The sequence below is a fragment of the Epinephelus fuscoguttatus genome, linkage group LG20 (genome assembly GCF_011397635.1).
Source record: "Epinephelus fuscoguttatus linkage group LG20, E.fuscoguttatus.final_Chr_v1".
Classification (NCBI taxonomy): domain Eukaryota; kingdom Metazoa; phylum Chordata; class Actinopteri; order Perciformes; family Serranidae; genus Epinephelus; species Epinephelus fuscoguttatus.
In genome coordinates this window covers 13547251-13563723 of record NC_064771.1, presented here as the reverse complement: position 1 = coordinate 13563723, position 16473 = coordinate 13547251, and the positions used below count along the sequence as shown (strand labels likewise).

At 41.6% G+C, this 16473-nt stretch overlaps 1 protein-coding gene across 1 annotated transcript in view; it reads right to left on the bottom strand.

Moving 5' to 3' along the window:
* Positions 1 to 857: 857 nt before the first annotated feature.
* The window catches only part of snx29 (sorting nexin 29), a 195763-nt gene continuing 180147 nt past the window's right edge, over positions 858 to 16473 (bottom strand). Inside the window, exons 20-21 of the mRNA XM_049563223.1 lie at positions 16199 to 16338; positions 858 to 1864 (exon numbers count right to left, since the gene is read on the bottom strand). Of these exons, the coding sequence (XP_049419180.1) occupies positions 1738 to 1864; positions 16199 to 16338 (267 nt within the window). The 3' untranslated portion in view covers positions 858 to 1737. The remainder of the gene's footprint in view (positions 1865 to 16198; positions 16339 to 16473) is intronic.

The window sequence follows — 16473 nt, the reverse complement described above, 5'->3', positions numbered from 1 at the left end:
TTTTATTTAGCATCTCTTAGGCTGTGGCTGGGACTTCTTATGTATGCATTAGTGGCTATTGTGACTATTATTATTCTATTAATATATAACTATTTTTTTCAACCCTTTCAAGGTTTAAGTTAGGGATGTTAATAATTAACTGTTTAACCCTTTACCGAAAAATGAATTTCGACCCCTTAATACTTTCGGTTAAACAGTTAAAAATATAAGACCAGTGCTACCGGGGACGATAACAAGACATCACAGTCTGCCGCTGCCCAGGCCAGAGTAGTTCAATGATGACCACAGCACCCTTTAGCAAGCCAATGACCAAGTGGCAGACATGGACACCTATACAGTATAAGAGACCTTTATTGGGTACTAATCTTTTCTGTGGTAGAAAAGAAGAAGAAAGTCCGCACACTTTCAGCAAACTTTCTGTTACACAGAATGGTCAGTTCAACGTCTGCCAGGTTAGCATTATCTAACACAGCTAACATCCAAAACCAAGCTGTTAAACAGTCCCAACAAACTCACACTGACACCAAAACGGCCTTGACTCTGTCGTTAAATCCGTCAGGTAATGTTAGCCATGTGATGCTAACAGTTAGCTCTGTCACTATGTGTGCGGGGCCGGTGGACTTTCAATATCCCCTATGTGGAGCTCGCACTCCTGCAGTAGTGTCATGATAAACAGAGAGAGTGACATACGATTTTATCCACTTCCAATAGTTGAAAATGGTTAATGATCAGTCGGCTATCAGTAACAAAAGCAATTCCAAGTTAGCATCTCTATACTTTGCCTCTTTTAGTTAGTAAGGTTGATGCAATTGCAGTTTTTTTCTCCAAGCCAATAGCAGGGGTACAAAGAAAGTACTAAAAATGCTGGGGGGGGGGGAGTTCTTGCTTTTTCAAAAAGTAAAATAAAAGATTCAAACCTCCTCCCCCACTCCAATGATTTTTGTGCAGTCCCAAAGAGATTTTGGTTCATCAGTGGTGCTTAACTCTAATCCTTTAATATAATCATTATGTGGAACCCAAAGATGTCTTTGATAATTACTGCATCCCTGGTGACACTGAGATATGTAACACTTTCTGCAGATTATCTGTAATAGCCATAATAAAATAACAGAAGTAGGAAAAAGGAATGCCCGTTGCCAGAGATAGTGAATCATCGTCGTCTTAAATGTAATGGCACCATAATGCTGACACATTAGCTGAAAAACAACCTTCATCCCCCAAGATATTACTTTAATATACCCCCTCTTCACCCAGAGCAGGAAAGCAGCTACAAAACACTGTAGGCACTGTGACCATGATACACTTTCACTACAAAACTGAGCAGAGTTAAAAAAAAAAAAAAAAAAATCTCCATCATCTCACTGTGTTTGAGATTAGAGAGAGCAGTCCTGGCAAGTTCATGTGCAGTTTACAGAGAGTCTTTTTGTCTCTCAGTGAGGTAAGAGGTGCTGTATGATTGGGTCCATCGATAGGCAGCCTCGGGGGAGTCATTTATCCTTCTCTCAGCCAGACGATGCACAGCAACATTTACATATCTCCTAGAGAGGCCTGCTACGTGAACGCATCCATCTCCCCTCTTCGACTGAGGCCTTTTATCTGTAAGGCTTTGAAGGTCCGTTTGACGCCCTTTATGTCCTCACACAGTGTGAGCCCATGTGTCACAGTCCAGGGTGGACACGGGAACATGGTTGTCTTCAGCCTATACAGCGAGAGTACTAGTTTATAGGCTCTGGGGGGTTAAAGGTCGCCGCTCTGGGGTTCAGGTCTGGCTTCCTGGTTGCGGCTGCGGCCCAGTCTGGGGAAGCGGGATGAAGTTTTGGACCGGGGCGTCTTGGCTCCGCTGTCATTGGCCTGGGGAGTGTCTCTGGATGTGGGGAGACAGCAGGAAAGAGAGAGAGAGGTGAGAAGAGAAGAGCCATTGACTTTCAATGAACATCTGGCGAAGTTTATTACCAATTTTATTATTCAAACAAACCACTGATGCTGCATCTGGACAGTTAAATGCACCATTTTCCTTCTGCCAGAGCACTTTTTCTTAGAAAACCCAACATTAGTCAAAACAGCAAATAGAGAAGCTTTCATGAAATGAGCTGAGTCTCAATTATTCACCATCAATTTGCAAACAGAGTGGTAAAATGAAAATGTATCCAATTAACCGTTAACCTCCCTTTATTTCTATTACTATGCATGCAAGTTTTTTTTTTCTCTAAAAGCATGTGCAGTTTACATGGATAATGGAGGCAGATTTACCACTCAAAATTCTGATTTTATTAGTTGTAGTTAGCTGGCTCATCAAGCTAATGTTAGCTCTATGAATTAATTGAGAATGCCATCTTTGGTGAACTAGCATAACAATGTTTGGCTGCTTAGCTGACATTTTTCACTTTTAACATTACAGAAAAACCCTAGGATGAGGACTTATTGAACACTGGTGTTGCTGGAATGTTAACTTCCATATTTCCAACATAGAGCAGTAGGCTACAGAGCTGCTAACATGGACCATACCAGGACTGGCTTCAACACAGAGGGGAAATACTACACAGTGAAGGTGCTACTTGTGAAAGGTGCTTCTTTTATCCTGTAACCCCACAAAGGTTAGTAGTTGGTTTTGGATATAATGCTAGATTACTGTAGGCAGTAAGCTAGTTAGCAGGACATGCTAATGATTGTAGCTTCTGTTAGAACAGCTATACAAACTGATTTGTTTGTTAACTTTTTCTGTTATGTTTTGTTATGGAAAGACTTAAACAAGACACCATTGTTCAAACTCTTTGAATGATGTAAACTGTTTTTACTTCAGCTCCAAAAAAATTTGATTTAGTATGAGGTGAGGGGCCCACAGAGTGCTGCAGGATTGAGTCCTAAAACCCAAAAATGAGTTAGCATTTTAGCACTTCGTGTTTCCTCGTCTTGAAATCAATGGGTTTGTTGAGTGGGTTTTTGGTTAGATGACTGAAATGCTGTCTGTGGTTACTACATACTTAAAAGACTTTCATGTTTTGTTCTATGACATAAAATACATCAGAAAATACCCAATTTGTAGCCTGGTTCCAGACCATAGACCCCGCCCACTCAACTGAGTAGGCTTGCATCTCTGGTCTGGCATACTTCAATGAATTTGCGATTTATCTCGTCCAAACGCTGGATGGACCAATGAATGCCGGGGGTCTAGCGATTAGCCAATCAGCGCCACGCTAATGTCAAGCTGTGCACCGGTGGGTAACTGATGAGGATAGCAACAATGGCGACCGCTACAGATCCTACAGACCACATTAACGATGATAGGTATTTCGCCACTACTCACGTTAATGGAGGACCATATTAAGGAAGCTGCTAAACTGGATTTAACGGCAATGCAGCTGGGCGTGCACAACGACGGAGACATTTTAAACAGGCAATGCTCGCTTGTTGTCGGCACCCCCGAGGCATGGATACTAATGATGTCAGATTCTGGGTGAGTCGTTGATCTCTACTGATTGGTTAGGGAAAAAATCAAATTCCCTCCCCCTTGTAAATCGCCTTCAATGGAAGCCATGTCAGACTGAAGGTTCTGGGAGCTTCAGTCTGACACTCAGGCTACCCAATTTGTGAATTTTATTGCTTTTCAGTGTCTTAAAAAAGAAGGCTGAGTGGCTACACCAAACCCTGCCAAACCTGGCTTTGCAGCCTTGTTGAGGTGGCAATGTTGAAGCCATGCACCCATGTTGTAGTTTGTTTAGCTTTTTACTTCTGGCAACTGCATTTATGCTTTAGCAATCAGAGTGGAATTCATTTGTGAGGATTATCTTGCTGAACAAAATGTTTAAGTATCATAAACGTTTGTTTGCCGCAGAGCTTGTTTTCGGCAATAATAAATAATCCAATGAAAACAAAACAACAGTTTTTTTGACAAGGGAACCAGGGTGACGCTAACTTGTACGTTGGCCTTAAAAGAACGTCACCCCTGCACCACTCTATATAGTGCCTAGTTACGGTTACTGATATGATTGGACGATCACTCTTCAGGGAAGGGACTTAGGGCCATACACATGCCGTTTTTTTGCGCCCTCAAATTCATTGTTTTTAATGTAGATGCTTTGAGATTAAAAAAGGTTCAGCTTTCGTAACGCAGCAGTGTGCACCACATGTCATGTGACGAAGACCAACCAATCACAGCCAACAGATATCTTTCCCTTCTTCCGTAAATATCAGTCTCTGGTAAATATGGAGGAGATGTTGATCATTTTAGTGAAGGGCTGCCAGAGCTTACATCTGGCCTCCATATAAAGAGTACCTGAAAGAAGATCAGCTCTGCACTCAGGGTGTCAGGTAAATAGGCTATGTTATGATGCTTGTCATGGTTGTTCAGCAGCCTCAGATGCAATTCGCCGCCATAGTCTGGCACAGAAAGGGCACGAGAGTAGCACCCCGTGCCTGACCTCATGTTTTCCAGACAGTTAAAGATACAGAAAGTGTACAGCCTCTTAAAAAAACAGTATGTTGCACACATCACAATTTTCTGCTTTTAATGCTTTTGATGTTCCAGGTTAGCTTTGGGTGCGTTTATGACTTTGTTTACCTTTTATTTTTTTCAACATCTAAAATTAGCGCTATGTCTGCCCTGGCCGCTGGAAGCCATTATTTGTGACACAAGGAAACAAATTACAGTAATTTCTGATGGTGATGTTTACGGCTGTCATTGCACAGGAGCAACTAATCCTGGCCTCTTGGTGACATCACTGCCCTAGCTAGTTACCCTGACAACCGTCTACATGACATGTGAACCCCTGATCCCACAGTCCTATCTGATAACGATGAGGATGAACGAGAGGCACTTGTCAAAAGGAAGGAAATGAAAAGCAGGGAGATTGAATGCCTGGAGTTAAATGCTTTCTTGTTGCATTCTTCTGAGGCATCTCATCACCAAGAGAGTGACCTCTGACCTACTGCCTGTGATGAAGCCATGATTCTGTAATAGGAGCACTAAGTTCAAGTGCCTCTTTGACAAAGGGGTTTTCAATAAATATTAAAAACAGTGCAGAGGGCATTTCCCTGTTGAGGTCCAACTGGCCTCTTTAATGAAGCACCCCAGCTGCTCTGGCTGTGATTAAGGTTATCTGGGACATCTGGGTGGTCCTGGAGTTTGATTCCCACTTGAACAACACGTGCTAAAAATAAGTGCACTCATGGTGACATGCTTTGGCTGAAAGTGTCACTGCGGGCCATATGCTTGTATGTGATGCAGCAGGGGCTAAAAAAGCAGCACAGTGAGAGGGCAGAAAGGCTCTGTCATGTTAAAATAGGCTGGAAACACTGAAGAGACAGCACTGACCTGTAAACACAGATTCAAGCTTAAAGAGACAGTTCACCCCAAAATCAGAAAATACACATTTTCCCTTTTACCTGTAGCGTTACTTATCAATCTAGATTGTTTAGGTATAAGTTGCAGAGTGTTGGAAATATAATGGAACTAGATGAATCTCGCTCTTCATGTGACCAGTTATTATGTGAACAGCCTGGGCATTGTTAATATGGTGAACATTATTCGGTTCTCAGTGGCACAAAATGTACATTCATCAGTGGCTCAAGCACCACTTATTCCCATATCGCTGCCGCACCAGGCGAGCTCAATCAAGTGCAGTCACATAATTTGAACTTGACCAAGGTTGGCCAAACAGTGATGCGATGGGGGAGTTATATCAGCAAAAATCACACTAAATTGGGGCCAGCGTGCAGAGTGGAAACCACAAGCCATCTCATTTATTCATATCAAACTGGGTAAAGTAGCTAAATGTGCTAAATTAATTAGGCTTATAAGTTTTTTTCTCTGGCTCTCAGCATGTGCTTGTCCTCCATTTGGACGTGATATTGACTTGTGCAGGATAATAACTTTTCCAGGCACTGTTGGAATATTAATAATTTGACTGCAGTGGCATAATTAGAGTAAACAGGTACACAAACACAAGCATGCATCAAATTGATTGTCTAACAGCAAAAAGTGGTGTGCCGTGAATAATAGTCTGAATAATAAACCATTCCCTCTACATTTCCTCTGTTTTACACACACATACACACACACACACAGTACACCTCTAAGGCAAAACCAACATGCATGTGTACAGGGAGAGACAGATAAATTGTCTCAGGCCATCACAATAAAAGGTAACACCCTCATTCTGAAGTCAAACTGCCGCAAACTGCTCTTGACCGTGAGACAAAGGTCTGTAACACTCTTCTCGGAGGCAGCAGGTCAATAAGGCAAGAGCCAAGACTGAGAGAGAGTACTTTGTGTTGAGGTAGAGCTGCATGCTAAGTGGTAGTGGATCTAGGGAGAGAGGTGTGACCAAGTTGCTGTTGTAGACAGGTGAGGAAAATTGCAGCATGTGAGTCCAAAGAAGTGAGAAGTGAGGCGTGAAGAGATCTGTACACATGAGTATGTGAATACAGACTTCCTACTCAAGTACAGATTATGTATCATTGTCCTAAAAGGTGGGTTAATGATCTAAAATGAGCTTAATGCTAATGGCTACATGCTAACATGCTGATGTTTAGCAGGTGTGATGTTTGCCATCTTAGGGTGTTTTCACATTTGGTCCTTTATAAATGAACCAAACTCAGTCCTCTTAAGGCGCAGTCACACCAGGATAGTCCTGGGGGACTCGGTTCGACTGGGTGGGAATGCCGAAAAATTTCACACCTTCATTTGGTTCGGTTCACTTTCACACTGCACTTTTCAAAGCGGACCAACCTGCCTGGACAACATCACGCAGTTACAACAGCTGCTCATTTGGGGGCAGTATTACCCGAAACAACCACTGACGAGGAAGAAAAAAAGCATGAGGAAGAAGAAAACCCAGCTCATCGATTGGCCAGGACTGCAAACGGAAATCCATCTCCTTTAGCCAGCTTCATCACCACAAAAACACCAAGCAACAAAATGCAATACGATCTACGTCACTTCCTCTCTTTGGTTCGCTGGATAGTCCGCTTGCATTTCCCACTGTAAGCAAACTGCACCAGGGTTCACTTGCAAGTGAACCGAGACCCCCAGTTTTTCAGTGGACCAGGGTTCGCTTGTTTGGTCCACACCAGAGTTTGAATGAGCATTCACACCACTCCAAATGAACAAACCTATCTGTGGAAGTGGACCAGGGTTTGTTTAAAGCGGACCAAATAGCACCAGTGTGAATGTGCCCTCAAAGTGCACCAAAATATGGACCAACAGAAAAGAGACTCAGTTCTTTTTGTGTTCACACTGTCAGTTCATTTGAAAAAGGACTCGGTTCTCTTTCTGGTCAACTTCAGCTCTAATGGGGCCTCTGTCCTCTTTCTGTTACAGCCTATATATAATATATATTGATGTAGTTTATTTGGTTTTTGACGTGTCACTGCAGTGTGGTTATGAAGCCTCTCACTTTCAGATGAATTTAAAATAGGAGGAAAACCTTAGTGTTTCTGTGCTGCAGACTGCTGCCATTTGATGTATTCTACATTCTGGAGACATGCAGTATCTTCCGTGGACCAAACTACTCCTCATCCTGTGTCCTTGCAACCATTCGATGGTCGACGTGGTTTCGTCTGTTTTTTCAAGTGTCCCAGTGCAACGGCATGTGATCTAGAGGGCTCAATACAATGCCAAAGAGCAAAGCAAACCTGGAGTGCTTTGTGTTCACAAGGCACAGGTTAAGTGAACTGAACCATGGATTTGAAACGAACCCAACTCAGAGCCTGTCCCGAAGTGGTCTTAGTTCAGTAGTAGCTTTAGAGGGGTGTGAGTTCTCTTGGAGCGTTGACATATGCACAAAAATGCTGAGTCACCACTCTGAGTCCGTTTAGAGGGCTGAAAAGGACCAAGTGTGAAAACACCCTTACTTTAGGGTGTTAGCATGCTAACATTTGCTAATCAGCTCTAACCAGCAAATACAGCTGAGGCTGATGGGGATGTCATTTGTTTTCCAGGTATTTGGTTATAAACTGAAGTAATGGACACAAACTGATAAATTGAAGCAAAAGGGGCCTGCGTTCAACAACTGAAAAACTATATGAAAACATTTGTTTATAAACTCTTATATGACTCATGCAGTATAATCCAAGTCTCATTTATACAGTTGTATGCTCAGTACTTCCCAAATACATGCAGTTTCACTAAAACATCTCTATCTAACCACTCCTGCATAAACAGGGTCACAAATGGATGAGTAGCTAACCTGGGCACGTGTTTGCGTTTGAACTCTGCCCAGTGAAATGCATGAGTAGAGTTCAAAAGCATGCACTTGCCCATTTGCGCTACTTGTATGTTTAAGTGTTTTAAATAGCATGGTTTTAGTGAAAATGCATGTGTATGGGTATAGCTGCGCACACAACTGAATAAATGAGACTTGGATCATACTGCACGACTTGTACTCTACTTCTGGGCAACATTCAAAAAACGTTTTGTGACAGGGAGGGGGTTATAATTTAAGAGGAGAATTTAATTTTAAAAAGCAATTTTGTGGGTAAAGTATTCCTTTAAATGTCATGCATAACTGTACACTCCTTACACTACAGTGGGTATCATTATTGTTCCTGGGAGCAGTTATTTGATCTTGTGAAAAACAAAATGCCATCTACTCTTAGCTTCATATCTCCTCTGAGAAAGATCGGTAAGATTTAACAGCAACGTCTGGTGTTACTGTCTTTGTCAAACTACTGCTAAGGTAAATCAAAGCAGTGGGAACCCTTCCAAGTACGTTTTCTGTCAGCTCACATCCATCGGAGTATCCAATTACAATAAAATACAACCAGGTGATTGGCATGTTACATAGTTTTTAAAAATGACTCAACTTCAAGCTGATATTAAAAGGAGAGTAGTCACTTTTTTGGCTTTGCAACAGGAATATTATCACCAAACATATCCTGATAAGGCATTTGGGACGGTGCAGCAACGTTAAGGAATTATAAGATCCATCTGGCCTTTGAGCACCAAGTGCCTCAACTGGAGATCTGAAGTGTTGAACTCCAATCTGTCTTTTCTCTCTTTGTCTTTTCTTTCTTTACCCTGTCTCCTCCTCAGACCAACTTTCTGTCCTTCCATCCTCTGCTGCCTCTTTCCCTTCATCTTTCTCACTAAACTGCCTCCTGTCATTTTCTCTCTCCGCTGGCTTCAAATTCTCTCAATGCACCAGAACATCTGTCATTTTGTGTTTGGGTCTTTTCCCCGTTATAAAGGCTCTGCCATTGTGATACAAACCAACAAAATCTGGTGGCATCATGGAGGCCCAGAGGATAATTACACAGATAATGGAGAATAAATTACAATTAAAATAGAAAGAATATTGCTAGTTAATGGGTATGGATTCCTTTACATATGTTCATACTGAAAGTGAACAACCTGAGGAAGTAAATCTTATGTATAGTCCATTAATGTCCATTTAGAGGCTGTAAGAAATAAGCATTATGCTGAATTTACCATGTTTTTCCCCAGCCTATATTAATGACATGCCTTTTTGAAATCTGTACTGGCTATATGAGACTTGGCCACTATTTGAGAGCCTTCAATTAATTTAGATCCGACACGGTTGTTACATAACAAAGCAATGTATGGTTTCTATTTAAGGTTTCCTTGCTTACCTCTGCTTCCTCTTTACATCTCTTCCCGCCCCCTCTTCAAGTTAATGACCAGACTAATCAGGCTTTCATCCCTCGCTGAAGATATTAGACCAGTGCAGGTTTGATCATGCCAACTGAGCAGGCAGTTAGACAGTAACATCATGTTAAACCATTAGACATCATGACAACACCAGCCTCAGAGCAGTATTGGTGAGTACTGCATGCGCTTACGCACACGAGTCAGGAATATTATGGTATGCTGATCGATGTTGATCCAATGTCGGCTGCTATTCCATTGCTTAAGTGAGAATTCCAGTGTCAGCACAGATCACAGCAGGCTGAGACAGACCTGCACATGCAAGTGAAAGTCCTCAACCATCAAGTCGAAGTTACTTGAAATGACGCTCAAGATATTGTTGTGCAAACATGTTAACAGTTTTGTTTCTCTGCTGGATCATCTCAACTTCAATGCTAACCTTTTCTGGTCACACAGCCAAAGAGTGTGTACCCACACTACAAATTAGAGCAGAGTTTTGCCAGTGTCTCCGGTTGATTTGTTCAAACACTAATGGTTAACCTGCTGTGTTCCTGGGATAATAAATGGCTTTAGCTACAAATCACCTATTTCAAGTGAAACAGGCCCTGCTCTCCCAATGGTCGCTGACTGACATGCAAAAATATATATATAAAAAGTTCTGATTGGTCGGAAATTTGGTAAAACTCCGCTGTCCGAGTGCAAGATATAACATGCTAAAGAACTAAGATTAGATTTGTTCCAATGCATTGTTCTGCTGGGGGTTCTGACATGTTCCACCCTCTCAACCCCCCCCCCCCCCCCTCATGGCAACTGTATTCCCCAGTGGCAGTGGCCCCCCAGCAGAAAAAAAGCAGCATGCCACATTGCTCAAGGAGTCATGTGATGTGCCGGTACACCAGATGTACCCCAGATGTGTCTGGCACCAGGGCGTTGGCGGCAGATCCATTTAGTCCAGTGGGTTGTGAGGTGGGTTAATGGCACGTGCCACAGATGCTCATTCAGATTGGGATCTGGGGAATTTGGAGGCCAGGTCGACACTTTGAGGTCTTTGTCACATTCCTTGGGCCACTCCTGAGCGATGTTTGCCGCCAACGCACTGGTGCCAGACACCACAGGACACTCCCAGAGATCCTGTGTCCATGCCTCGACAGGTCAGAGCCAAGTCCGATCCAAGGAGGCCCCACCTTTGATTGGGGGTACATCCCGGGTACTTGTACATCACAAGAATCCATGAGCAGATTGGGACCTGGGAAATTTAGAAGCCAGGTCGACGCCTTGAGCTTTTTGTCACACTCCACGGGCCATTTCTAAACAGTTTTTGCAGTGTGGCATGCTGCTTTTTTCTGCTGACACTGGGGAGTACTGTTGCCATGAGGGTGGGTACTTGGTCTGCAACGGTGTTTGAGTGGGTGGAACATGTCAAGTGGTATCCACATGAATGCCAGAACCAAAGGTATCCTAGCAGAACAATGCATTGGAACAAAATAATCAAAGTTTTTCACTTCACCTGTCTGTGGTTTTAATGTTTTGGCTGAAAGGTGTATGTGACTACACTGTGATTTAATCATCACATACAATATATAACTCTGCCACCCCTTAAAGTCGCCATGCCAGTGCCACCCTCTTAATGAACAAGCACCACACAATGACAGTCCCAGAAGGGCCCTACAACAGCTCTTAAAACAGGCCTTCGGATGCTTTATGGCCACCCTGCCTGGGGTTAACAAGTAGTTGATACATAAACAGGCATCCACAATCACAAACTTGCAGTAACTGGGTAAGAGTAGATGCATGTATGAATGAAGACTTATTAAACTCCAAGTAACAATATTTCAGTGCAGGAAGAACAGAGGAAAGTAATGAGGCCTGACACTGTAATACTTCATGCCATTCAAAGACGTGCAGTAGAAAGGTTTCTATTTCAGCTCCGAGTTATGAGAAGAAGAGATAGGATTATTAAGGCTCCGAGGGCAGACTAAATAATGAGCAGTCTGAGCTTTGGAGGTTTACACAGGCTGTGTTGTACTCCGAATCTGCTGGACTATGTTCCTTTCAATTCTAGTTGATCTCTTTATATGTACAACGTGGAAAATAGAGTTTTTCAAATGGCTGTGCAGATGCTATTTTTCTTGGTTTAGTGCGTGGTTAGAAAAAGAAAAGGATTTTAAATTCAACTTCTTATTTAATTCATTGAGTAATTCCCAGGAAAGCTCCATCTGACTTCAACCTGAGCAGAGGTCTAATCAGCCAGAGTAAATGAAAACATCTGTGTTGGTGTGCAGCACCTTTTAAGTTCTGCTTCCAGTTTGCATTCTTGTACAATGGAAACCGCTTGCAGTGCTCACGCCTATCGGGTCAAATTGATCACTTTAAGTGGACGATTAATTGATTTTTTTTCCTTTTTCTTTATTTCTCATGCAGATTACCATCTAACTGTCAGCTGTGTGCTACATGAATATTAAGTCATAAAACAGGCAGCTACGCTATTCAAAATACAGTGCAGCTGTTTTATTACAGGGGCATTACATTACTGGACATTATCAATCTACATGACAAGGACGGCTGCTACTATGGGTGCTTTCCCTGTGGGCGCTCATTTTCTGCCTCCTTCACTAGTGACCGTGACTGGCAGCCATAAGCTTCAAGGAGACTACATTTTTTCACTGAGAGAAAATGACTTTCGTTTTCCCATCATGATTTCAATGTACACGCAGCACCAGCCTCAGGTAGCCAGCTGGAAGCAGATGTGTTAGCATTAAGCACAGTATCATGGGAGTAAAGTAAAAACAAAAAAAAAGTATTTACTGTAGTTTTAAATTGCTGTTCCATACGTTGTTATTAGGGATGCACGATATTGGATTTTTTGCTGATATCCGATATGCCGATATGAAACAACTCATTTGGCCGATAGCTGATACCGATTTCAACATATCTACCATTAGCCCACCATTAGATGGAGACATGAAATAGGATGCTTTTCAATGTATGTAATATACATTCACTGGGCAAAATAAGAAAAAGCATGTTGGCCGATTCTAATCTGTTAATTTTAAAGCCGATATTAGCCTATACAGATGACACACCGTTATTATCAGCATGTTGGCTAGTTCCGATATTTCATTTTAAAGCCAATGTCAGCCAATGACGTGCCAATATTATAGGATTTCCCTAGTTGTTATGTATGAAAAGACCTGAAACATACACCATAAGCAGACTACTCGATTTCAGTTGGCAAACTATTTGCATAGGGATGATTCTGTCAAAAGCTTTTCCATCACTATAAGCCGTTCTCACTGTATATTCCTGTAACCTCTGAAATTCAGCAGTTTCTAAAGTTCTGTGATACTTCACAACTTCCCATAAAAGTTCATCTCAATCCCAGACTATCCTTGTGGAACACACTTCTTAATTTGGTCTGCTCAGCCAGTATATATGTTGCCCCATTGTTCCATTCTGTTAGTTCGGTTTGTTGAGTTTATGTCTAGTATTGTTAGCCTTATTTTTCAGTAAAATAATGTATTGTTGACCTCTTTCAGTGTCCCTGTAATTCCAATTCTGTTATCTTTAGTCATTAGCTTTATAAATTTGATCTTTGGGAAAATAAAACCACTTTTTTTTTAAACTTTAAACCTCTGTTTTTTTTTTTTGTGCTTTGACTGCTTGGTCCATAACATGTATTAATACATTATAATGTATTAAAGTGGAAATGAAACGTGCATGTTTTGGCACTGGTAGTAAAAAAAACTACGAAACGAAAAACTATTTTAAAAAACACCTTGCCTGAAGTGGAGCTACCCAGCAGTATATTCAGTAGTTACAATTAGCATCACCTTTACCAGCTGCGACATTAAAGTGGTGCTGAATCATTTCTGCATCCACAGTTTTAACCCAGTAATCTTATTATATAATGACAAAAAACTCTGTGTGTCTGTGGGTGTGTGTGTCTCTGTTTCACGTTTTTCTCCTCACTGACTTGGTCAATCCTTGTGAAATTTGGCACAGTGGTAGAGGGTCATGGGAGGATGCGAATGAAGCAATATTACATCAATTGGCCAAAGGGGGGCGCTATAGTAACCGATTGAAATTGCAAACTTTGAATGGGCATATCTCATGCCCCATATGTCGTAGAGACATGAAACTTTGCACAGAGATGCCTCTCCTCATGAGGAACAAATTTGCCTCAAGAACCCATAACTTCCGGTTATATAGATTTTCCGCCATTTTGAATTTTTTGAAAAACACTTAAAATCGATCTCTTCCTAGGAAGTTTGACCGATCTGCATGAAACTCTGTGAACATAATCTAGGGACCAATATCTAAAATTCCTTCTTGGCAAAAGTTGGAAAACTTACTAAAACTGAGCTTCTATAAGGCAATGAATATTGTGGAGGGCGTGGCTCATCACATAAAGGTGTATAACATCTCAAGGGTTTCACCGATCACCAGGCAACTTTGTAGGCATATGACCACACATAATCTGAGGGGACCCCTCCATTATTGACCAGATCAAACAAAATGGGGGCGCTAGAGAGCTAATTTCTTATCTAGGCCAAACCGCCATATCAATTTTTACTAAACTTGGTAGATATGTAGAACAGGATGCCTCAAGGTGACTGGAGAAATTTAACTCTAATTGGCAACTGGGTGGCGCTATAACAACAGAAAAATGCTTAAAAATCGCTGTGGCTCCCCCTGTGGCCGAATGTTTGTTTTTTCTTCTAATTTTTGGTATGACTAAGTCATGGTATGGTATGCTGTACATAATCAAGGGAACTGTCAGTGTGTCATTCTGTCAGTGTGTCATTCTGTCTGTCCCACGTTTTTCTACTCACTGATGTGGTCAATCTATGTGAAACTGCACATAGGCATTGAGGATTGGCATAGGTAGGTGACAAAGCTATCAATGGGTATGGACTAGTACAATATATATAAGACTCCATCATGGGATATTTTCATAATGAGTACTCTCACTTTTAATATTTTAATATTTTGACACTCATCCTATAATATGTACGTTGGATGCAGGAGTTTAACTTGTAATTTGTATTCCAACACCGTGGTACTTCTGCTGTGATGCTGCACTGTAATTCAGCTTATAAATTATTTATTGTCTCTCATGAACACATGAAGAAATGGATTTATCAGCATTATCTGATCAGGGCTGTAACATGACCATATATGTCATTAACAATGTAGAACGGGTAGAAGTAAAATGAATCATTTATAATACAAGGGAGATGAACTACACAAAGAAGAAACACCTCCATTTAACTTCCTTTCCTTCTGATGTATCTGGGAAAATGACTAAAAATGATGTGCATACACGTTACCATGGTTACCAAATGATCTCGGATAATTCTGTAATCTTAGGAGATGGCTTCCTAGACAGTTCTCACGATAATCAGGTGGATTTAGTTGTTTATCCTTTGAATTAATTATAAGATCACATATCTATCATAACACAGTACTGCAGTTAATCTGTTTTGCCTTTATACCGCAAACAAACTGCACTAGAGTCTGATACAGAACCAGACTGAGACCTGCCTCATCGAGACGTCTCATTCTAGACCCCATCCTGAGGACACTGAAATCAGTGGGCTGAGAGCAACACATAGACTGCACTGGTCTCATTTTTCTACCAATAAAAACATATGTCATAAGATTTAAAAGTGCTATCATCACATAAGCATCCAAAACAAAGTGGCTTTAAACAAGGTCACAAAGTGATGAGCCGACATCTATGTTAACTATATTGTTGTTGTTGTTGTTGCAGTGGCCTGATGACTCAGACATTTCTAGAGAGGAAATGACATTCCAGTCAGACAGTGTGACGGGTCACGCCAGCTGACAGATCGCAGTAAGTGGAAACCGATGTGACTATTGACAGGAAATGACTGGGGCATCTCATTTTCAGACGTAGCCTGGCAGGCAGGTGGTAGCTGAGGCATCATGCCCTTTCACACTTGCTTGCCTGAACGTGTGTGAGAGAACATATACTCTGTATGTGTGAGTTATGAGTGTAAAACGAAGGGAAACGCTGAAGTTTGTTTACAAGGGATTTGGCATTGTCAGTGACATTAATCCTCCCTGTTTGTACCCTGTAACAGCTACTACCACAACAGCCGTAGCAGCTAATTCTTTCTGAAAATCTTGTAGATTTAATTGCTATAATACATGCAAACTACTGCCAAAAATTGATGTTTTTTCTTTTTAAGATGTCCTGTGAGCATTCAGTGGGATTTCTGCAATGCTAAAAGAAAGCTCTACATTTGTTTTGAAGTAAATAATGTGGATTCCACTATATTTGAGCTAGACAAACACAATGAAAAACCATTGTCTAATACTATGACTATAATGCTATTTATATATAAACACAGATATTCGCTGATTTCTTTCCTTGACTGCTCGTGTTTGGATTCTACCACCAACATGCCTGTAACACTGCAGTAATCTCTCACAGACAGAAGCCCTGCACCTGAACACATGTGCTGGCATCCTTCCCCTGAATCTCTCTCACCCACACACACACGTCTACACATGCTCGCATGAAAGGCTTAGAACCGGTATTGAGCGTGCCCGTGTGTGTCCACTTACAGACAGAAAGGCAGCAGAGACAGCAGGGTCTCTTTGGTGGGGCGGGCTGCGAACTCTGGCAGTGTCTGGATCAGTTTGTTCATCACCATGCGAAGGTAGCCCTGCAGCTGCTTCCTCCTCTCCTCCACAAACTTGGCATCCTGCAGACAAAGAGAGAGAGACAAACAGAGGCGGGAAAGAAACACAAGTTAGTTGCTGATAAAATGGTGCTTGGAAAAGTTGAGGTTAAAGCTGCCACACACAACTTTTTATGACATTAAAATAATATATTAGTG